General features: G+C 39.8%; 1 protein-coding gene across 11 annotated transcripts in view; it reads left to right on the top strand.

Annotated features, from left to right (window-relative positions):
• Positions 1-25076, top strand: part of TRMT11 (tRNA methyltransferase 11) — a 104018-nt gene that overhangs the window by 25373 nt on the left and 53569 nt on the right. For 5 of the 11 annotated variants that reach the window (XR_014786681.1, XR_014786682.1, XR_014786680.1 and 2 more), the window contains exons 12-17: positions 1163-1283; positions 7455-7627; positions 15395-15439; positions 15758-15880; positions 17244-17317; positions 23897-24037. Coding sequence is in view for 4 of the 11 variants with exons in the window: in XM_084827470.1 (XP_084683596.1) it covers positions 1163-1283; positions 7455-7586 (253 nt within the window). In the remaining 7 variants the exon portion in view is untranslated. The other 6 variants (XR_014786685.1, XR_014786679.1, XM_084827471.1 and 3 more) reach the window with 6 other exon arrangements.

Raw genomic sequence — 25076 nt, forward strand, 5'->3', positions numbered from 1 at the left:
ATTCATGCTCTAATAACCTCTCGTCTGGATTACTGCAATGCGTTATACTTGGGGTAGCCTTTGTAAATGGTCCAGAAACTTCAACTACTCCAAAACAGGGCAGAGAGATTGTTAACGGATACTGGCCAACGTGATTGGCTTGGGGCCAGGTTATCTCAAGGAACACCACCTCCTGTATGTACCTTCCTGTACCCTAAGATCATGTTCAGGGGGTCCTTTCCCCTGTCAAAGGAAGTGAGGCGGGTGGCTACCAAGAAGAGAGCCTTTTCTGCTGTCGCACCCCAGTTGTGGAATGAGCTCCCTAGAGAGGTTCACTTGGCACAGGTGAATACCTTTTTATTTTCGCAGAAATTTTAGCATTCTAGTCTTTTAGCTCTGCTGTTTTAAATCTGTTACTGTATTTTAAATCTCTGTATTGCTGCTAGGTTTTGGGGTGGTTGTACTTTTATACTGTAGTTTAAAGCTTTTATATTTTATATTGTTTTTATGCTGTACTTGTGGTGTTAATTTTTGTGAACCACCCAGAGAGCTTCCGCTATTGGGCGGTGTAGAAATGTAATAAACAAATAAATAATAAATACTGTATATTATTGTACTTCCAGCTCTTGAATGGATGAGACTGTAAGGAATTTGGATACTTCTAGATTTAATTGCAAATGAAATAATTTTTGATAGGGTTGATTAAAGAATTTACAGACTGCAAAGCATATATTTATCACATTTATATCCTGCCCTTCCTCCAACGAGCTCATGATGGCAGTAGTATATTTGTTGGATTTAGGGCTGAAAAACAGCAAAGCTTTGTATTACAGCACAGTTCTTATTTGATTTCTTGCTGGCAGGCAGCTTTTCATAATCACTTTAAATGACTTGGGTGCTAAAGTGCAAAAGGAACCTACATGAAACATTCTCTTCCCATTTACAGCCATACTTTCACCTGCATCATGTCTTTTGTTTTGTTCTCCCTCTGTGTTACACATGTGGCTATAGATTCTGAAAGCAATTAGCACACATTGTTTCTGGGAAATTTAATAAGGCTATGAACCATGTGGAAGTGTATAGTCTAACTCAGTTTGAATCAGCCCCTCTGGCTGTTCTGTTTCAGATTCACATACTACAGTTCATAAGCTCTTGTAGCCCTTTGACTGTTTATTTCTTCCAGATATACTGAAGAGATTATACCCCAACACCCATGTCTGAAACTTATTAGCAACTGTGAACAGATGCTTTCCAGCCACACGTCAAGACACCTGATAACCATGGAAAAGGTGAAGGAATTTGAGGTAATTGTTTTGATGGGCTTTTGGTGCAGAATAGCAGTTGTCAGATTTGTACTGGGTTTTTCCACTCTACAGATGTAGGGCATTTACCATAACAAACTAGGTGTTGTAAAGCATTTTTATACATTGGTTTTAGAAGGTTTGTAAAATGGTTCTAAATGTCAAAACAAGGAAGCAAAAGTACTTGTGCTGATGAACCTGGACAGCAGTGATTGAAGGGAATTTTTCAGTTTCATTTTATTCTTCTGTATGTTAGGTTAATTTTTTCCTTTTTTTGCAATACATTTACTAATGCAGTAGGGACAGCTTTTTGTTTGTTTCAGTTTTAATATTTTGGTTCTGAGGTGCTGCACAGTTGCAGTTCAGGAATTGTTAATTTCTCCATTTCTATTATAGACAGTGCAATTCCAAATTCTGTTTATCTCTAATTTATACTCAGAAGGTATTGATTCGCAGGAAGCCGTTTGCATTTGTGTCACTTGGCTCTCTGCTACCAAATATGACTGCTTCTCAGCCCTCATGTGTAGCTGCTCAAACTACGCCTTTTTCTATGCCTCCCATCATGGGAACCTTGCATGGAATGAGTCCAGTTTAAAAGAAAAGAAAGTCTGGCTCAAGTCTAGAAATGTAGCATAAGGAAATATATGTCAGTGTTTTTCTGATCAAAGGCAAACAAAGTAAACAGTCGATGAGGGTTTCCAGTACATTCTTAATGAGAGGTTAAAGTGAAGATAGTTAGGTGTATACTATGGATGTACAAGAATTTTGTTCCTGTTTGCAAATCATGCAAACAAGTCCCATTTGCAACCCTGAATGTGCTCAGGGATGCAGTTCTCAGGAAATTTTTGCAATTTCCCAAACTTGCATTCGAAAGTGTGCACTTGCACAGATGCGCACTTCCAAAATGTGCAAATGTGGATTTGTGGGAAAAAAAACACCCCCATTTGCATTTTCACACTTTAGCCTGTGAAATGGCAAATTGCACATTTTTGGTTGGGAAAGTCCATTCGGAAAAAAAAGCTGCTCGTGTTTGGGAACACAAACAAGGCAAAATGAGTTTGAGGAAGTGCTGGAAACCTCAACAAACTCAAACATTGCATGTTCACCCATCTGTAGTGTATGTTCTTGCATTTTGTCTGGATGGACAGCCTAGATTTGAGTCTTACATTTCTCAAAGTCTCCCCTCAACCATTTTATGAACTTTAAGGCCATCTGAAGGTAGCATCTGGATAGGCCTCTCTGTCTGCATTGTCCATATGATAGAGGCGATTTAGAGAAACCAAACTTTCTTAGGGACTTGAGGCTTGAGATTCCTTTCTTTTTATATAATATAGCATTTTAAAAGATACAAGAATTAATCAAGGTGAAACAATCAAAATCCAACTAAAACGAGTGAGAAAGAATATAATTTCATAATTACTAGGAAAAATATTCAATTGAATAATTATTCATTGAGCAACATCAATCAATTCAATAGGCATAGTAAACCACTTTCTTATTTGTTTGACAGCACTACATATGTCTTCTCAATGGGGGTGACTTCCCAGTAAGTGTATATAGGATTACAGGCTGAGACAACCTCTGGGTACTATGGCTTATTCAGTTACCTCAGAGCATCTCTTAAGTTCTTCCTAAAATAAATTTCCTTTTTCAAAGGACCAATTACATATGGCATTCAGCTCGTTTAAAAAATCACAATGTAAAAGTGGGCTCCAAGGTCCTTTCTTATGAGCATTTCCAAAATTACTTTCTAATCAGATTCCAGTGGTGAGATCTGTTGTTGTTTTTTAAATTTAAAAAAATTGGCATATCCTGATGCTTGACATAAGTGTAGAATGATTTTTTTGTGTATTTTATATTGGAAATATTTTACATGAGCCTATAGAAATAATCAAAATATGTTCCTTGCTACATTTTTGTTGTACTGATAAGGTCACTCTGAACTTGTTATGTTCTTTCCTTTTGAAGTCTTTAGCTGTTCAACATCTCTGTGTATGTGCGCTCCCCCATATTTGCATATTTTGTTGCCACCTGTACAGATTTGGCAATGGTTGAATTTCTTTACCTAAGCTCCTGACATAAGCTTACAAGTTTAATATTTAAAATTATGCAGTTTTGTTTTCCTATAATGATTATAAATTATCTTTAGCTGAAGTAAGAGCACTGAAAATTGAGTGCTTTAGTAAGAATTATTTCATAATCTTATTAGTACTGCACTTATCAAAGTAGTATTTGTTACTTTTCCGCCGTTGAGTATACAAAAACTTAAACATGCTTGTCCAGTTCAAGTAGTTTGAAAAAATAGCAACACAATTTTACATTGGGCCAGCTAAGCATGGACATATTGAAGAGGGATTATGCAGCTATCACAGGCCTCATTTAAACATGATGATGGCCACTTACCTGTGCAGCATTCAGTGTTTATCTCATGCCTTCAGCATTGATTTAGGTTGTCAGGGCAATATAGACAACATAGATTAAATATAAGAGATAATAAAAAGACAAAACATTGAAAACCTAAACCAGCAGCAGTTCTTTCAGATAACCATAAAAATGTCAAAGCTGCCTGAAGGTTTGACAACCCTAAATTTATTAACCGTTCTTAATCCCATGCATCAGCATCCTGTTTAAACTGAGTTGCCTTACCTGCATGTGCTGTATTAGCCTGTGAGGAATCTGTGGCCCAGGTGCTGGCTGCTGTGCTGGCATTTCACCAGTTACCTCTGAGGGCCCAATTTTAAACACAATAGCAGGCATGTGAAATGCTGTACCAGTAAATTCTTCTGGCTGACTGGGCATCACATTAAAATTGGGCTCCACTGCTGGAAAGGAAATGCTCAGCGGGAAATAACATTAATATCAGGGGAGGGACTGCATTGCATTACATGCTCAGATAGTGCTCCTCTGAATGGAAGATTCACATATAAGAGATTTGTGTGCACTCAGATGTGTGTGTGTACCTTTGGAGCTGGAGTGACAATGTTTGCTTTAAATGGTTGCTTTGAAATGGAAAGAGAAAAATTGTGCAAGATCTTTTCATGCCGTAACCATCCGGTTTTGTATATGAAAACTTCACTGGTTGGGTACGTGCTTTATCATAGTAGGGACACAAAACACATGATCCCAAAAATCACACTCTAGGCTGTTCCCATTCCATTGCAGTACCTCCTAAAGAAATCCTACAAAAACTTAAGGGACTTCTTGGAGCATCCTCTGTTGCATCATGGAACACTGCAATTGGAAGGAGAATTCCAAAAAGCTCCAGTGAATTCAGAGAGGTCCTTTTGATCTTGGCAGAAGCATGGTGTATTTAGATGTAAAACTAAGTGCCTATAGAGCTGGTAGAATAACTTCTGCTTTGGCTTTCTTTTATGCATCATACCAAGTCACAGATTAACTGTACACTGTGCAGAGACCAATATTCACACGAAATCACAGAATCGCAGGGTTGGAAGGGGCCTACAAGACAATCGAGTCCAACCCCCTGCTCAGTGCAGCCTTCCGATAGTCAGAAATTACATTGAACTTGACAGACGAATTAAATTCAACAAGGACTTGAAGGAACAAATATCGCCATCATAATGTATTGTTTATGTTACAACTATACCATCCATATTTATGCATGCTCACTCATCCGGATCACATACTTTTGTACTGGCATATCTGCCTGTAACCTTGCCCTAATGCAGTACTCAGAGAATACTATCCTAGGCAAGTCTGTTTATTAATATTTTTTTGGCTAGTAACTGGTTTACTCTCAGGCTGTAAATACAATTTTGAGAAAAAATTTTAAGCAATCTGGTTCTGTATTTCTCTTGTATCTGTGTTGATCTCAGATCTTAGCACATCTCAGCACATCATAGCACATCTCAGCACATGGGAGCCTGTTATTAGGGCAGCATACATAATAATCTTCTCTTGAGAATCTTTGACTGGCAGGTTGAGTTTCCTTTATGCCCTGCATTCTCTCAAGGATTTACCCACATAATCTTTGACTCTAACCTCTCAACATATGAGTTGTTTCAGAAATCTGATTCATAAGCATGAGGGATGTAATGCTTGACGGTATGTGTGTGTTTGAATATTTTCTTCCCTAGTGAGCTTTGTCTTTGCAGTTTGATCTCAGGAATAATTAAAGAAGGAAACATTTTTTTTCAAGATTATGACTAATTTGTTACTGGCATCAGACATGTGTATGTGTATATGTGTGTGTAGGGTGTACATAGGCATACTAATTAATTTTATTAATTTTTGATTGTTTAAATGAGAGTGTGCATTCTTATTTATTTATTTACAATATTTATATACCACCCCTCATCAGAAGATTCTTCTGAACAATAACCTTTTTTTTTAGCATCTTTATTTAAATATTCGTTTCTCCCCAAAAGTGATAAACTGCAGTGTAAATCTCCATTTTACCAGATTGCCTGTGCAGACATCTGATGAACCATTGGAATTTGTATAGGGTTTTTGTTGTGGTTGGTTGATGTTTTTGTTTGTTTGTTTTAATAGATTGTCTCTTACCCTTCAGTCTTTTTTTTAAATGCTTTGCATTGTTTTGAGGATATAAATCTATGCAAACATAACAGATGAAATGATGGAAGACATCCACCAATGGAATCAGTTTTCAGTGACTCCCTCACCCCCTATATCCCCATGCCCCCCCAATCTGCTCCGGAGGGTTGGAGACCCTCCAAGTGGGAATCACTGAAAATCACACACACACACACCCCGTTCCACTGGCAGACATTTTCCATCAGCTGAGTGACCCTAAAGCAAAACAAAGCATAAAGATGATATCCAGAGACACAAACGTTGTTAGGTTTTTCCCATTATTTTCCCTTCATACTGCAGCCCATGAGCTTAAAACCCATATATGTTAGAAAGGTGTACTAGATCACGGTCTACAGGGCTGGCTAGTTTTTTTTTCCTGCAAATTACAACTTGTTAAGGTGTATGCAGGATTTTTTGTCATCAAAATACAGCAATGTTTTTTGACCAAACCTAAAGTTAATGGCTGTGTTCAGACATAGTTATGGCTTATTATTCCAGGAATGGGTCTAGGCAAGCCTCGGGTTCATGAAATTTCAATCTCCCTTCTCCAGAGGGGCTGTGAGGAGATTGGAAACTTTTGCTTCTGTTCTTGACTGACTGCAGTTTAGTGTTATGGCAAAACCCGAAACTGTGGTTAATTCTAACTATAGTTTATTGAAACAAGCCAGCTTCATAAATGGTTTGAAGTTGGCTTGTTTCAGTAAATCATAGTTAAGACTGACTGCAGTTGTTGAGTTTGGACATTACACTAAAATGTGGTTAGCAAAAATGGAAATGAAAGATTACAATCTCTTCATGGCCATGCTCGTGGAGTGAGGGAGTGCATGAGCCATGCTGGCTGAGAACGATGGGGCTTGCAGTCCAACACATCTGGAGGACAGCAGGTTGGAGAACGCTGGCATAAACAATAACTCTCCTACTCTGGACAAGGTCTGAGACTGAATTTGTCATTCTTATCCCCATGATGAACAGACTTGGATAGAAGACCCAGACCTGCCCTATGAAGAAGACACACAGCTAGACCGATCAAAGGAATGGAATAAGATTTAAATTTCAGGCCAAAATCTCAGACTAAAAGTACCTTTTGGTGCAGCATAATGTCTGAAAGACTGAGCTGTGAATCTGGCCTGGTTTTGAATCTTGTTAATGTCATGAACTCCATAAGTAGCTTTAATCAAGCACTCTAGCAGCCTGTACCTGAAATATAATGTAGTAATACTAACTACCCTAGAAATGGTTGTAAGGATTATGAAGATATGTGAAGCGCTGGAACGCTCAAAAGAGCTGTATAAGAGCTAAGTTGCTATTGCTGTTCCCATCTCAGAAGCCACAATCAGCTGTCTCACAAAAAGGGCAGAGCACGACTGGACTGTCCTTATGCCTTTAGAATTTAGATCTTGTATCTGACCATGGCACAGACAGGAGACACGGAACATTTGTGACCATACGCAGGATCCATCCAAAACACTTGTTTGCCAGTTCAGCAATTCTTCAGATAAGCATGTTTTTCTAGTTCCTTTTGTTTAGCAATTTGAGGTTGTCTATATTAATTCCCTTGGGGAAATGTTCTTATGTCAGTATATAGTGTACATCTAAACAGTGTATTTTAATACCCTATAGGATGAAGACCGCGATTCTCACATATTAGACAGCCAGTATTTACCATACAAAAGCCACAATTCTTTTCGTGAAAAATATTTCAGTGGAGTGACAAAGAGGATTGCCAAGGAAGAAAAAGACAGCCAGAAATAATTCTTTAAAATAAAACAACCCTAAAGCACAGGATGCACAAGGTTTGCATTTGGCTATTCAAACATCTGGACCTCAACGTTATATGGATGCTTCAGAGAACAAATACTGTTTTTAATTTTTTTAAACTCAAAGCAAAACCACAACATAAGTTAAGAACAGTTCTTTTTCATTAACTTTGTTTATACCAGATTATTGCACAAGGTTTTTTGACTCTTATTTAATTTATTTTTGTACTTCAAGTTCTAATGATAATTGACTACAACCTTTATCACTATTATTCTTTTTAGTTCATTACCTCTAGCAAAACCTAGTAGTATTGTTTGGCTTCTCAAACTGTGAACATACGGAAGTCTTAATTAGACATAATATAATGATTTTTTATTAGGAAGATTGATTTCATTTGTTTTCTTCTTTTGTAACTGATCTCTCTCTCTCTCTCTCTCTCTCTCTCTCTCTTTCAGCAAGAATTGTTGTGAATTTTTAAAATTGTGTTTCATGTAGCAGTGGTTTATCATTTGTTATTGGCATCTTCAGGATTGAAATTATTCCTGTGATTGAGGAGCCAGAGGATAGTAAACCTCCTGAATCTCATATCTAAAACTCATTGGTATTTCAGATCTTCTATCGCTTTCAAACAAGACCTGATTGCCACTGCTTCTGACATTTTTATGGCTATTTTAGATGATTTTACTGAAATTATTTTTATTTATCTGTTTTTTTCTTAACTGTCTTGATTTCTATCATTATAGAAAAGTGGGATATAAATATTAGAAATAAATAAGTTCACGCACAACCTCCCACAAATTGATTCCCCACTGCGAATGCAGCCTGTGTCCCCCTGAATTACTGTTAACTGGCAAATGTACTTACCTGCATAACAAGTAGTTCGGTCCTCTGTTGAGATAGGAACCCCTTCAGTCATAGAATGGGCTGTGATTCAGTGCAAGCTCCTACATCGAAGGTTGGGGAGGTGTGATTTTTGCCAATTTCCCCCCTTCCCAATATGCCACTTCCCACGCTGTTCTAGAGGGTTCCTCAATCTCCCAGAGCAGATTTTCAGGGGTGCAAGGAACTGCAGGGGAAAATAGGAATTGGCACAAAAAGCATATGAAAAAGAATCACCACCTATGTCATACCAGATTAAAAGCAAACCTAAAAACAGGAGATTTAAAAGGCAAATAAAAAGATCTTTATCTGATACAATAGAGGCGTTGAGGTTAGTGCCAGTTGAAGGTCCCAGGGTATAAGCATTCCAGAGATGGAGAGCCACCACTGAAAAGGCCCTGTCTCAGGTTGCCAGCCACTTCAGTTCAGGGGAGGGTGAAGAAGGGCCTCAGTCACCAGTCTTAACATCTGTGAAGGTTCATGGGCGAATAAGGTGTATAGTGCTTTCCCCTTCCTTCCCTGATCAGGTATATCTGATATTTCTATTTGGCAAAAGTGAAGCTTTGGCATACAGCTGGAATTGTAGGAGCCATTTAGGTTGAGACACCTATCTGGATGGCATAAATTAAAATGTAAATACATGTTTCACTAAATGTGCAGAATGGGGCTATCGTTATCTAGGTACTTCTCTAGGTTTTCAGACATTCAGTAATAACATTTTCAGAACTCGGCAGTCCTTTTTAATTAATATAAATCTGTTGAAGAAACACTGCATTTAAAAAAAAATAAAACCTATTTATCTGTCCAGGATACTGAACGCCAAAAAAGAGACACCCAAATTATAACATACATCTCAAGAGAACTAGCAGCCGCAAGGGAGAGATAAATATCAGGACTACACCAGGATAAGCTCCACCTTAAAATTCCTGGTTAAAGAAAAAGGTTTTAATGGCACTCTAAAAAAATTAAGCAATGAGGTGGCCTCCCTTGGGAGGCTTTTCCAAAACAGCAGTGCCACTACAGAAAAAGCCCTGCCCGAGGCACCAGTAGAGTGTTTTTGTTTGTTTTTTAACTCGAAAAAGAAGGTACCTGAAGCAGGGCCTCTCTCATTTAATCCTTGCAAGTCCTTTGTGACCTCTTGCCTCCATTAAAGATGGATAGGTTCTTTTCCTGCCAGAAACTGGTCATTTGCTGCAACAGCAGAGGGTTTTTTTGGCTCCTTATAGCCAAACTGACTCCAGTCTGTGTTAAATTCCAGTCTCTTGCCCCTGGCGGAGACTGTCTGTTCAGAAGCCTGCTCTGAAATCATTGCCTCTGACAGTTCTTTGGGGTGCTTTGAAGAGTTTTCCAGTGTTTTAAAATATTATTTTTGGACCACTTTTTTCTTACCACTCTATTATTGCTGCAGTATGCAAAGGAAGAAAGAGATGTGACCTTCGTGTTTGAGAGCAGCAGATGTTAGTATGTTTTTTTTGCCCCATTTATCAACACAGCAAAGTCTGTACCACTTCCGTAATACAATTTTTCTTAACTAGTAAAAGTTTACTCTGTAGTTGGTTTGGGACTTCAACCACCCCCACCCACCCCCAAAACTAGCTATTGTGTTTGAAGGTAGATGTAACATTTTTAGAGTGATGAGACCACTCTGCAGGTGTCCTCATTGCATCCAATTGACACATACCTTCCCAGGACTAAACTTTGGGGGGAAAAAGCTTGAAGGAGAAAATAACTATGCAAGGTGCTGATTGACTGGCGCGCACACACACACACGCCACCGCCACCGCCACCACCACCTCTTACATCAAGAAATACACATGCACACACACACAGATTCCAATCCCAATCCCTGGAGTGGTTTCTCAGTTTAAAAAAAGGGTAATGAATGAGTGTATAAACCTTCATGGAGTGCTTTAATTTTTTAAAAGGTAGAGAACGTATACCTGTCTGAAACTGGTAGGGAGAGGCAAAACTGACAGCTCAACAAGGTACTTCAAAGAGCAAGGAAGAAACCAGTGTACCCTTTGTGTCAGGAGTTCTGTTTTTACAGTATGTCTGTCTTAGCCCTAATTTTTTGAAAAGAAGGAACTTCAGCAGAAAATTCTTCATATATTTTTCCTTAATCTCTTTAACTTCAAGAGATGGGACAAGCAACAGAAACCTCTGTTTGCTGCCTTTGTAGACTGGAATCAATTTAAAATAGGTTATTGAGTTAACTCTACTGCTGATGTGCAGAAAGGAAAGATCTAGAGTTTGACTAACTTTGCTGTGTGCCTAAAAGTTCTATTTCTGGGTGTTGGTTTTAATATGGGGAATTGAGAGAGGTCTGGAAAACCGCAGATCTGATACTTCTACGCTGTTTAAAGTGTAATCCTGTGCATCACTACACAGAATGTGGTCAATGGGTCTTAATTCCAAAGACAAGTGTTTAGGATTGCAACCTTAGACAGCTTATTTGATATGTATTTGTGTTCAGGAAGTTAAAAAGATACCTTGTATTTTAAGACTACTTTGTTACATGTACTAGATATCAGAAATTTTTCTCAATTCCTCATTTGGGTAACCCAGATGACCTCCATGTACATATCAGCTGTACGTTTCAGTAATGCAGGAGTTCAGAACCTCAGGTCTGGGTTCCCCAAATGGCCACCCACCCACCCCCCACTTTTCCACAGCCATGGATTGTTTGGCAGTTTCCCGGCTTCTGTGCAGTTCTTCCCCTATTTTAAAAAGTGGCCCCCGAAAGCTTCTATGAAATAGAATTCATCTGAAAGAGGTTCCGCACCCCTGATGTAATGCATTATGATTGTCCCACAGTTTTAGTATTTGATAGTGGCATCTCTTGAACGTACATTTCTGAAACTCAACTTGAATGTCAGGTTTGGCATAGTAGGGGGGTGGCATGTTCGTTAGATTATGTGTTCAGAATCTTTCTATTGTTGTCTCAGAATATTGGTGTTTTGCAGGAATACTGTGACAAGTCACAGGTTGAACATGTTAACTACACTAATTTCATCCAGGGAATGACCTGCCAAAAATGCAAAGGCGAGTAAAGGGGGTTGGATTTACAAATTGCTATTATACAATAAAAAGAAAAGGGAAATATTTTAAAAGGAGTGGGAGAAATCAACAACTTTTTCACCAGTGCATGAACATTATGGAGTAGACAAATATATAATGTTCCATAATTAAATCAGGGTTTTAATTAGCTTTAAAAAATTAACAGCATGCTAGTGCTGAGAGTCTTCTTTTCTGCCTCATTTTTAACACTTGTTTTTCTTATATTTGGCAAGATCAGTGACAAAAATCCTTCCAGCTGTGACTTTGCCAAAATGCTCTTCTGAAGCTCCTACTCATTGGATTAGAGTAAATGTTTGAAAGCCTCAAACTGCATTCCTGGCAGAAGAACTGCTGAGGCCCCGCTGCATCCAGTACTCCTAGGTCTTACTTGCTGAGGCAATATAAGGAAGCACAACATACGGTGTCATCCAGCTAGTTCTGCTGCACCAACAGAAGGGAGGCTTCTGTCAGAGGAATGGGGCAGAGCACTTTTCAACCATCCCCTTCCTTGCAGCCCCCTATACCCACTCCTAGTTTTTCTCTGAAGGGTTGGGAGGCCCTCTGGAGCAGATTTGGGGGTAGGGATGTGCATGGTAGCGGAATCGCTGAAAATCTCACCTCCCCATTCTGCTGATAGAAGCCTTCCATCAGTAGATGGAAACTAGTTGGATTTCACCCATAAATTGTAGCTATATCATCTCCTTGGGCTTTGAAATTCTAAGTCCGTAAAAGAAGAACAGAGGCTGCACTTCCAAATTTTAAGACTCGTTTGTGAAAGGCTCTGATTTTTAAAATTAAAACATGAACACTTACAAAACCACTGTAAGGGATAAAGGTACATAATTTTACCTATTGTGCCTTCATTATAAACAATTAATTTTAAAGTGTTCCTGTTAGGGGAGGCATTATGTAATGTGACCTTTGGTTAAGTGCAGCATCACCTAAATAATACAAGACTCCCTTTGGGTGTTTATAGGACATATAGTAATTTAAAAAAATCATTGGCTGTCTATATTTCTGTGGTGGAAGCAAGAAAAGGAAGAAACAGCTGCAAGTATTCCTGTTCCAACAGCAAAACAAAGTATTCAGGCAAATTGACCTCTGGCGATGGTCCATATATTTTTCATTTTTTGCAAAGGAGTTCTTAGAAAAGTTTGTAGGAGCAGTCTAAAAGGGTTTCTGACCTTGCCTATTATCCATTTGCAATAAAGAACTTTACCATTTCAAATACTGAAATAAAATAGGTAACTTCCACTTAAACTGACAACAGTTGTAAATTCAAAGTGTTCTTTACATCCAACATCAGTTTCAAAAGAAGCTTGGCATGTTCTATATGAAACTACTGTTTTCCAAAACAACAACAAATTTCCCCTTGGGCTCACAGAACTAGTTGCATTTTTAAGAAATGGATCCTGGCAAAAAAAAAACCCTCACCAAATTTGTTTTTACAGAGTTTTCTTGAGAATGAACATGGTATGAGTTGTGAGGTCCTTCAAATAGCTAAGCAAATTGTAATCATAATAGCTCCATTTTAGGCTCCACCTTCCCAAAGGGCTTATAAAAATTCTAATGAAGATAAAAGTGCTGACAGGTTTTGTTTGGATACAGCAAGTGGTCAGGCACCTGTTCCCCAGTTATGACTTAGCTTGATTTTACTAACTTGAACTATAGTATCAATTTACTTATCTTGGTATTAGACTTTTCTGCTCTTGGGATACTCACACTCTTAAACTTTTGTGACAGGGGGATGTTACTTTCTATCCTGAAGTAACATTCCTCTCCTATATCTTGTGCTGCTTCAGTTTTCTCCAGCAAAGATTCCTCAAGTCATCCACGTTGGGTGCAGTTGGTTGTGCGAGGAAGTGAGTGGTCAAAGCAGTATTCAGGCATGAAAATAGCATCTGCCAGTTGGAAAGCATCCTATGTGGCCACAATGCTGTCAAGATAACAAGAGATCTAGGCTTTACTAGGGATGCTTGAGATTTTCAGTCTTTGCAAATTGTGATACAAACTGACAGTGCCGGTTCCTGGTTTTTGGGGGCCCTTGGAAAGACACCCTTAATGGGCCCCCTCCCCCAGTAAGTCACTACTGCTGCTACTCACTACCATTGACATTTGCTGTTATTGCTCCTATTTGCTGTTATTGCTCCTATTACTCTTTCTCATGATTGCTACCACTTGCTAGCTTGACCAGGGAGAGAGATCCGTTGAGAAAGTAGATGGCGGTATCTACTGTTTCTTCTTCTCACCACCACAGTTGTCTGGGCCAGAGTGACAGGCAGGTGAACAAGTAGCTTGCAGTGGTGAAGAGGAGTAACTCCAGGGCGCTCTTGTCAGAGAGCCTCTGCTGGGGTGTGGGCTCTCGTTAAGGGTCCAACTATGCCTCCCCTTGACACCAGAAATACAAACTGACCTGACCGGTGCCTCCCACCAGACTCCAGACTCTATGTGTTCCAACACAGCTCTTACCTCAAAACTATCAAAATATGTTTTAAAATAGCATTCTGAGAAAAAATAGGTTTAGAAATGTGTATTTTGAAAGAAAAAAATGTTGAAATATATGTATTTAAATATGAATGTTGTGCAGGTTTTTAAATTTGCAAATTAATGTAGAAATGGGGTGGGATGTACTTATTTATTTTACTACTTGTAGACTGCCCAGTAGCAAGAGTTCTCTGGCTGGTGTACAGGTAAATTAAAAACATAAAATACAAAACAACAGAGTATGATTTAAAAAGTACATGGTAAAACCAAGGTACAACCAGCAGTACAGGATAAGAACAGTGCAACACAAAAACCAAAATAAAAATCCAGCCGCAGAATAAAAGTGACAAGATCTTAAAGCAGTAAAAACTGTTCTAAAATGCTTGGGAGAATAAAACAGTCTTCACCTGCTGCCAAAATACCTTAATGGAAGGTGTCAGGTGAGCCTCTGGGGAGGGGATTCTACAGATGGGGTGTTACCACTGAAAAGGCCCTCTGTCTTGCAGCCACCTGCCTTGCCTCATTTGGCAGGGGCACCTAGAAGAGGGCATCAGGTAGGTTCTTCTCCAGGAGGAGGAGAGTCTTAAGGTTCAGGTTGTTAGATTTATGGGTGTATACACGTGAATACATGTATACACTGATTAATCTATCCCAAGTTTTTACTGACCTGTAAATCCAGAGAGGCTGAAACAAAAAAATTCCAGAGGGGAAGCCATCTCCCAAATATGTGTGTATGTATGAATATTACACACACACACACACACACACACACACACACACTAACTGAAGACAATATTAAATGAAACTATCTAGCAAGGGTTGCTGTAGTTCATGCAATGATATGCCACAATAAATTTAATAGTCTTAAGATATCACAGGACTATTGTTTTGGAACTAAAAAGAAAAAGATAGGAGAAAAATGAGGCATATACTGTCATCAGTCAGTCCTTGCATTCACCTTTTTAACATAGGGTCTTTCACTTAACTTCACAGTACTTCACTTGAATCTGTAAATATGATGATATTCTGAGATATTTTTATATTGTTTATTTGTCTTTTTTATACTCTACTTGGTGAGTGACTCAAGAATGGAACCTTAGTGTTCTTCTACATTGCCTTCAGATGTATTCGGCCAAATCTGAAATCTAGAGCAGTGTTGACACTTGGCTTCCTTGAGAGAATAGGCCCTTCAGAACCAGTTCTGTCACTCAGCAGAACTGTGACAAGGTGTGAATAAAAATGCCACAACAACTCAGAGGGTCTGATTTAGTTTTCTTCACAGGGTACACCACATCAGCACAAGAAGGACAGGCAAGGAATGGGGTCCCTGCAGCATACGCATAGCAGATTATTTTCAAAGTTTCTCCTTTTTTTTGTTCTAGAAAATAATTCCATCTCTACGATGAGTGATAGTCTGTTGGTTAAAGGTGAGTGGTAAGACAATACCATATCATGACAGCCTGCATTTTGTTTTCAGGATGGTATAAAATTTCTAGACTACCGTACCCAGATGAGCACTTAGAATAAATGTTGTTCATTATGAGGTGTTGGTGAGAAAATAGGACTATTATGGCAGCTGGTTAATACTGAAATACACCATAAAAAGTTTAAAGCAATCATTTATTATAAAACAGTTTATAACCAGTTTCTTTTGGAGGCTGAGTAGGACTATCACTACAACTGCTTCCCGGTGTGTACACTTGACATTCCAAGTTTTGCATCTATGTTTTTTTTTTCCCCCCCAGATACTGTTTTTACTGTGTATGGAATGTATGTTTGGATTGAAGCAACATACTATGACAAAATAGTTTTACCTGCATCTGATAAATATTATGGCAGCTGGAAGATCATCATTTAGCCAGGAAGAGGTATGATGTGGATGATTGGACTGGCTGGGTGAGGAGACATGAGGGACACTAGTTGAAGGTTGGCCAGCTTGCCCTCCATCCATCAGGTCCCAGATTACCCTGTCCACTTGGTGGTGCTGTTGGTTAATGCCAGATTGGTCCAAAATAAAGCCTCTACCATTGACGATTTAGTAATGGATGAGAGGGCTAACCTAGCATGTATTACCAAAACCTGGGTGGGGAGTTGGGTGGGGTTAGCCTAACTCAGTTCTGCCCACCTGAGTACTTGGTTCAGCACCAGCACAATCTGGAAGGAGGGGGAGTGGCTGTGGTCCATAGTGATTCCATCACCCTCACCAGGTGGTCCTTCCGCTCCTGTGCAGGATTTGAGGGTTTGCATCTGGTATTGGGCCCGAGAGACAGAACAGGAAAGCTGCTAGTGTGCCATGAAGCTCAGCAGCCTCCCTATCCAAGCTGATGGGGATGGTCTTTTGGGTAGTGTTGGAGAATCCAAGGACAGTGGTCCTTGGGACCTCAACCTTAATGCTGGAGTCAATTTGTCAGCACCAGCTAAGGATTTTATGGCTGCCATGACAACCAGTGGGCCATTTCAGCATTGGCCCCACACATAATACAGGACATACCCTTGATTTCATCTTTGCGCAGGGACATGAAAGGGGTGGTCTGAAACTTGGCGGGGGGGGGTGTGTTTGTCATCCCAGTAAATGGAGTGTTGGAGCCTATGCACACTTCCTGTGACATATTTGCAAGGCACTTTGGGGATAAAATAGCTTGTCTTATGCCAGCTTGGATGCCATAGTTGATGCAAGTCCAAATGACATGTCCAGTACTCCATCAGGAAAATGCTTGGAAAGTGGAGAGCGCTTTACAATACAGTAACCTGGATCTGCATGGCTGTAGGTTGGCTGTCCTCGGGACAAATAGTTCCCTTTTGATCATAACAGTGTGAAGCTTGTCAGAGCAAATGAAAAATGTTCTGACTTGATCCATAGTTGAAGGTGTTTTCACAGGATTGGGCCTCTTGTGGCAGAAACTTTGTATATAACCAGCAGCTGTATGCCACATAGTTTTCAGATCCAGGAGCGTTATTTTCCATCATGATCCCATTTCTTCCTGTTTTGAAACTGTTTCAAAACAGAGCCCTGTTTCAATAAGAAAAATACAATTAATTATATTCAGAATGTATTAAAAAGCTTCAGGAGGAGATACTTGGGGAAATGTCTTGTGTAGTTTTATATGAACAGGAAGAGAGCTTGAAATGCCAAATCCCTATCTTGGTTTAGCTTTTCTGTGGTTCAGTCTTAATTTTTCCTAAGCAGCTTTGAGATAACTTTTTTCCATTTTGTTCTGATTCTAATCCCAGAAGTAAAATCTCAAGAGAATGCGGTAAAAATGGGCAATCACCTGCTTTTTCGCTGCCTCTACACAGACTGACAAGTATGTTATGAGAAAAAAATATTTAACATAATTATAGCCTGATTTAATAAAGCAACAAAAAACGCACAAAACAACTTTGCTTTCTACTACTTATTTTTCCCCTCATGCTTAATATATTGTAGGTTGTCAATGGCATGGGTTGTGTTTTTCTGAACTATTTAATCATTTGATCAACCAATTTTGGTCTACGTACATACTTCATTGATTTCCAGATTGAATTGAGACCATCCAATTCTGCCCATCTGCTAGCGGGGCCCACTGCGGCTTCAGTTTTACGAGCAGCCAGGCCCACTGATTCCATTGCTCAAGCAGAACCCACCACTTGTGCAATGGAGATTTAGGGCTTCTGGAGGCAAACCCTGAAACGAGCAGGAATGTTCATTTCTATCAGTGGAGCTCCCTCATGCTAGTTCTGCCAACCTGCCCCGTTTCAGCAATTAGGGTTTCCACTCATTTCAGGTTGCTCCCAGAAGTGCTAAATCTCCATTGTGCAAGTGGTGGGTGCTGCATGGAGGGCGCTGCTCGCTCAACAGAATCGGCAGGGCTGGCTTCTTGTGGGTGATCTCCATTGGATACTGCCCAGTGAGTCTCAGTAGCTTTCCAAATTGGTGTTTGGGCCTCAAAATGATATATTGGCCCCTTTTTGTTGTGTTCCCCCCCCACACACACACACACACAAAGAAGCACTGTGGGGAAGGCAGTTTTGACCTGAAAAGGGCCAGAGGGAAGAAGGTTAAGAAGCCACTGTCCACTGACTATTCAGATGCAGCCTCTCCCACACGTGCTTTAGGTTTTATAAAATGCAGAGAAATTATCATGGAACTCCCATGTAATATGTAATTTGAGACCCTGTCTGTTTTTAATGTGTGATCTGTGTCCATATAAACTGTGTGGCCTATAGAAATGACAGAAGAACATTGCACTAGAATGAGCAGTTTGTGAGCTTTCTTAGAAAGATCAGCAACCTATTCTTACAAAGCATTGCAAGCCTGTTAATTGTGGTAATGCAAGTATCATTCATTGGAATGCAAGTATCATGTGATTAATTATAATAACGCATCTTCAAATATGTGATTAGAATAAAAGCAAACATCTTAATCAAGATTTTCTTTTTCCATGATATAATTTTGTAAAAACCTTCTATGTTAAATCATATATTATTTTCCTCTTTTTCATTTTTGATATGCTTATCCTGAAAATGTTTAAAGTAAATGGACCCATTTTGCCTGGGAAAATATTATTGCAGAACCAGCTCCTAAATTTTTATGAGTTTTATTATTATTTATCACTGCAATATATTTACAGAAATACATACAGTTTTAAGAAATGTTTGTATCCAGACACAGAAGATGTGATTGGATCTCCCAGCATCTTTTTTTCAAAGCTTAAAAACAGCCCAAATTGGATTGAGTCTAGAGCTGTGCATGGTTTAACTTGAACCCAATTTAGCGCTTTGGAAAACAACCCACTTCTGCTCAGAACAATTCAGAGTTGGTCCACTTATACTCGTACTGAACCTGAGCCGAGGTTTGTAAGTCCAAGTAGGGATGTCAGAGAATTTTGCCACGAATCTCGGGGAGGCCGAATGCCAGCTCATTCGGCCCCCCGAAATCGGTGGCGAAACGGTCTGCCCCGCCCCCCCCGGGACGGGACTTACCTTGGGCGAATCTCCGTGGTGGCGGCGGCTCCGGCGGCGGTTCGGCGGTTGCGGTGGCCAGTCTTCCGACTGGCTGCCGCCGCCGCCATTTCCAGTAAAAAAAAAAAAAAAACGTGATAGGCTATGTAAAGATTTACGTAGCCTATCACGGCTAGATTTTAAAAAAATACCGTGATAGGCTATGTAAATGTTTACGTAGCCTATCACGGCTGAGTAAAAACAAAAACAAAAAACTGCGCGTACGCAAATGGTGGCGCCCATGGGCGCCGCCATTTGTGTTCCTTATTTTGGCACGTCTAGTCTACATAAACATGGGCGCCGCCATTTGCGTTCCCAGCCGGCCAGGATTCGCGGCGGGAGGGACGGGGCGCCTCCCCCCCGGCCAGAATTTCGAGGGGGAGGGATGGGGCGCCTCCCCCCCGGCCAGAATTTCAGGGGGAGGGACGGAGCACCTCCCCCCCACCGTGAATCAATTTCGTCATAAGGTAAGCGACTTTCGTACATCCCTAAATCCAAGGCTTTGTGCTTCCACTGACTATCATGGGAATCCAAAAACAGCTATAACAGTTTTCTCTCTTGGACAGAATTGGATGATGGTTGCAGGCAGGAATAATCCTATTAGGAGGGGATTCTGCCTGCCCTGTGCCAGAAAAATAGATGCAGGTGGCTTTTGTGTATGTTACGTAGCATATATTTTTTTTTTTTTAAGGGAACTGCTTATAACTTTTTAGTATATGGGTAGAATTGGACAAAATGTGCAGGAATATTTACCCTCTCTGAGGGGATCAAGCATCCCAAGTTTCAGAATGGTAGTTACAAGGGTGTTTTTGTAAAAGCAGCCTTGACATTTTGGAAGTCTCCAAAAGAGGATGCACTTATCCCCCTATATTCCTTATGGACCATTGTCCTGGCTGACAGTGTAGAGGTGTTCCTAAGTAAGAAATCTGCAAAGTTTTAGAAGGACAGGTGCAGCAGTTCATGTGGATGGGGAGTCCCCAACTTTATTTGTGCGGGGAGGAAATTGATTTGTTGCCCCTTGCCTCCACCTGTGGTGAGGTTTTTTGTTTTGTTTTTGTGGGATGGGAGGTTGTTTCTGTTTTTGCAGTTTGAAATAACACCTCTCATAGAGGTTTCCACAGGCATAAAATCAGCAAAGTTTGTATCCAGATACAGAAGGATACTTGCAGCGTCTAGGAAACAATTTTTATTTTTTTAAAATTATATCATTTATATCCTACCTTCCCCCCCTCTTGCAAGGAACCCAAGGTGGCCTACATAGTCCTCCTCTCCATTTTATCCTCACAACAGCCCTGTGAGGTAGGATAGGCTGAGAATCATTGGCCCAAAGTCGCCCAGTGAGTGGGGACTAGAACTCCTGAGATCTCCCGAATCCCAGTCCAACACTCTAATTACATACAACACTGGCTCTCATGGTGATCAAAAACCAATTTAAAGCTTTTTTTTCATAGTGAATTCTGTAGCATTTGTAGAATGTTCATTTCATGGTCCCATCCTTTCCTGCCTCCAAAGCACGGTGATCGGAAGGCCCCTTGTAAAATGTGCGCTGTGATTAGAAGGTGGACCTGAACTACTAGGAAATTACTGTTTTTTAACATGTTGTGGAGGTTTTATGCGGGGATGTGGAGGGGATGGGACAGAAGTTAATAATCCAAACCAGGGCTGGCCTTAGGGGTGAACAAACTGCTGGTCGCCCTGGGTGCCAAACTGAAGGGGGCACCAAGCTGAGGTCAGTGGCTGTGATTTTTTTTTAAATGTACTGTCTGTAGTGAGCTGGGGTAGCAAAAAAGCAAGTGTCTGTAACCTTTGTTTCAAGGTTCTACAGGTTGTTTGGGTACTAACTACAAAAATTACATTTCCTTCAATTAGTTTTAAAGTATGTTTCTTTTTAAATTTCCACTTTGATGTCATTTGTGTTAGGTAAAAATTAGTGGAACGCAGCTTTACTTTGAGGCAATGTTATCAAGCACTTCAAATATTGTCAACACTATAAGCACTATATAAATAGTAATAAAATAAAGCCGCGTGCTGCAAGAGATCAGCTGGATACCTTTTTTATTTATAACTTTATTATTTTTAAAGATAAAAATAAAGGATATTCTAAAATAAAGAATTCTTACCAAAAGATAGGAACTGCTGCAAAACAAAAAAATATTACAAGTATTATAATACAACTCTGATGGTTCTGTTGTGTTGCATAGCACGCTGCCACTGCTCAGAATGTGGCTTTTTGAACTTTGGCTTGTGCAAACTGTAGCACAGTGACTGAGAGATCAAGGTTTTGAGCAATGTCATTCTCAATGGACATCACACCCACACCAGACCCCATAAATCCTCTGCGTGGCCCTACAAAACTGGCTATGGGGTAGGGGAAAACCAACAGCACTCCCCGCCCAGGGTGCTATTTATCCTAGGGAGGGCCCTGATACAAACCTATTCATCTCTACTCTCAAGTAAATGTGCTGAAGAATCAGTGAGATGATTTGCAGAAACAAGTTGGAGGAGGAACCATTTCACAAAACCATTTCTTCTCAGTTGCTGCATCAATTTCATGATTTTTTTGGTTGAATCATTGTTTTACCCCAGACCTAGGAACAGTATTGTTTCTATTTCCCCCACTCCCCAAGAGCATTGGCCACTTCCGGGGGCAATTTCAAGCAGGAAAGGGGTTTTGTGGAGAAGAGGTTAGCCTTTCCTTCTGCAGAGCTGCACCCCTGATACAATTCACCCTACTGAGATCCAGATGAAGCACAGTATGCAAGAGACTTGAGTTATGAGTATGACTCAAGGAGTTTTCAGCCTGAATCTTGTCTCTTCCATGAATTCACCATGTGGCCTTTGGCAAGGCATTCTGTCTCAGCCTCAGAGCCTCATCTGCAATGTGCAAATAATATACTAACATACCCTATAGGGCTGTTGTGAGAATTACAAGACAATGTGTGCAACATGCTTTGAATACTACTATAAATAGTTATTTTGTTGTTGTTGTCTGTTTATTTGATGATTGTGTTGTTGTTGTTGGTGGTGGTGGTGATGGTGATGATGATAAGCAGTTATATAGGATATGACCTGCTTGTGAACCCCTGGCAGTCCACTCTTGGAAAACCAATGCTGACTCAGATAGATCATTGTTTTAGGCCAATATGGCAATCCTTCCACAGGGTCATAAAACATGATGCTTCCAAGTTAGAAGAAAATTCATACTAATCCATGACACTGGACTCTGCATTGTAGCATAGTTAGCTTGACTGTCAGCCTTGTAGTCAGCAACAACAACAAAAGAAGCAATCCCAGTTCCTGTGTCACGTATGTGATTTGGGACTAATGGGGATGAATTCCCTGAGGGAAAAAACCTGATGTTCCTTTGGATTGACCTGTTTATGACACACAAGGTTAATGTTTCTTGAATGCTGACATTAGTAATAAAATAAAGCTTTGCAACGACTTAGTCTTGTGTACTTGACAGTTACTGGCCTATGCTGGAGCTTCTGGACCACTTTCAAATACTTAATCATACACAGCATGTTCGGTATCACTGCATATTCTTTTGTTTCTTTCAACCCTCCCCCGCCCCCTACATTTTTTCTGACTTCTCTGAATATACTTTCTCTGTGTATCCCATTTTAAGGACACTTAACTTCCAAAAAAAGAAAGTAACATTGTGTTCTGTGAATTTCATGTCCTGTTTACAGTTGAAGGTAGAATAACTATTGAGCCTTCCTTCCCTTTATAAGTATTTTTTTGACTAAAAGTTGATAATGAAAATTTAAAAACTGCAGATAACAAAGTTGATTTGACGCTCAAATTATGTATTTCTGAAACTGTATTAAAAACCATGATCTTTTAAAACTGTTGAAAAATAGTTACTGTCTTTTCTTTAAAATTATCTGCTTTTAATTCTTCTCCCAGTGGTATCAGATTGGTGATTTCCCCACTTAATTCCTAGACCCAGAGTTTCTTTAACCCACCCTCAAATGATTCCCCCTTAGGGCACAATCCTATGCATGCAGAAAAATAAGTCCTGCAACTTTCAGCATGCCCGAGCTAGCATGACTGGCTGGGGCATGCTGGGAGTTGTAGAGTTTTTTCAGTCTCAACATGTATTGGATGCCACCCTTAACCTTGCATTTCTTTGTGATCAAGGTGTAAAATACAAGGCTGAAATAACTTTATCTTGAAATAACTACAGATGAGTCAGTAACTTAGGGAAACAGGTGGGAAGGAGCTTACATTTTACCCACAGATAGCGGAGAAGAGGTATTGATTTGGGACAAGATAAAATTATCAGGTTCTGAACAATTTTGTATTTCTCATTTTTTAAACACACAGGGCAATATCTAATGTCATGTGAGCTGACCTCTGTTCACACAATGGGGTTTTTCTCCTCCCCCCTGCAATCCCCAAAATCTGCTCTGGAGGACCCCCAACCTTCTGGAGCAGATTTTGAAGGTGTGTGCAGGCTGCAGGGGGGGGAGGGAGAATTGCCCCCCCCCTCTTCTGCTGACAGAAGCTATTTCATTGGCAGAAGAGCAAAATTGGATGTAACACAGACACACAGATCTGGAGATGAATGTCCCATTCACTTCTCAATAAGGAAATCATTAAAACGACCATTATTGTCAGTAACCATGAAATTATTACTTTATGATTCTAAATAAGAAGAAATTGTCTTTAAGATGCTGGTCAGTAAGTTCTCTGCCTGTGATATTATAGTAATATCCTGCAATTTCATTAAAAAGCCTCACTTTATGATTCTACAAGAGTGCTGAGGTAAGTACTCTGAGTTATATGTGTTTATTTGCTGGAGTAGCAAGTTTGGGGATTGGAGACAAGGTGATATGAATAAATCATGCTGTTCTTGTTAATGAACAACCATAATTCTTTATTATTTCCTTTCTTTTCAGGATTAGGCTATTCTTCTGAACTCCAGGCCTAGCCAAAGTCATGGTCAATAATCCCAAGTAACCCACTCAGATGAGAATTTGTGCCTTTGAGCTGTGTGTCACGTAGCACCGGGCTGGAATTTAATAAATACAAAACAGCAGGTATTTAGGTGGTATTTGCATGTTCAAGGTACTTGACAATGCTAACCATATAATTTTATTTTTACACTTTCATTTAACAGCTGGGGAAATAACAGGTATGAGACCGAGATATGCCATTTCTGAGCAGCACTAGCTTGTTCTGTCATAGTTTTGTAATAGTCTAAGGTAACAGTGCACTTACTAAGAAATTTAAGTTGGTGGGTTTATTTCAGAGTAAGCATGCTTGAAACTGGGCTGTTAGTTTACGGTCAAGTTCACTGAATCTGGTATGCAAGTTCAAAAGCATTTACCTTCTATTAAATCTTTAATATCGTTTTGAAGAATATCATTTTGTTTCAATGGACATTTCTCATGAGCTTGGAACTTTCACACTTCAGATCTTGCATTACTTATTACATCTTTATTGATTCAATAACAGGAGAAGACGGGATATGGAAACTGTTGATCACAAAAGCTTTTTTTGGGAATTTGGGAACATTCCTATATACATTCATTCTTTCTGAAATACTGTTACTAAAATTTTTGTTAAATAACAAATAATGAAATACATCTAAATATTTCTGGCATGATAGGAGTGTGTGTGTGTGTGTGTGTGTGTGTACATAGGTTTGCCAGCTTCTGAAATTAAAAAAAACTGATGCCTGGGTAGAGTCAAGGCAAAGTGTGAAATGGTAAAGGTGTAAAGCCCCCTCCCCAAACTACTGTCTTGTCTGCACATCATACATTTTAATCTTTCTGTAGAGTATTTTTCCCTGTGTAGTATTGAATTTTGTATCTGCAAATGTTGTTGTAGGTCTTTCAGGTTGTGGGTGGGTTAACTCAGGCTCAGGTCCCAAATCTGGCCCTTCTGGGGTCCCCAATGGCCTTGCCCTCTTTCCCATGCCCCACCCACTTTCCCTCTATCACAGATCATTTGGCAGTTTCTCAGCTCCCACCCACCCCCTGCTGCCCCTGCCGCCACATTCTAAAGGGTTGGAATGGCTCCCCTAAGGTTTAGTTATTGGCAATAGGCTGTAAGTGACAATATGGTGGTATTTTT

Source organism: Heloderma suspectum, chromosome 1, assembly GCF_057233095.1.
Source record: "Heloderma suspectum isolate Gila_16-S chromosome 1, 16-S_ref, whole genome shotgun sequence".
Lineage (NCBI taxonomy): Eukaryota > Metazoa > Chordata > Lepidosauria > Squamata > Helodermatidae > Heloderma > Heloderma suspectum.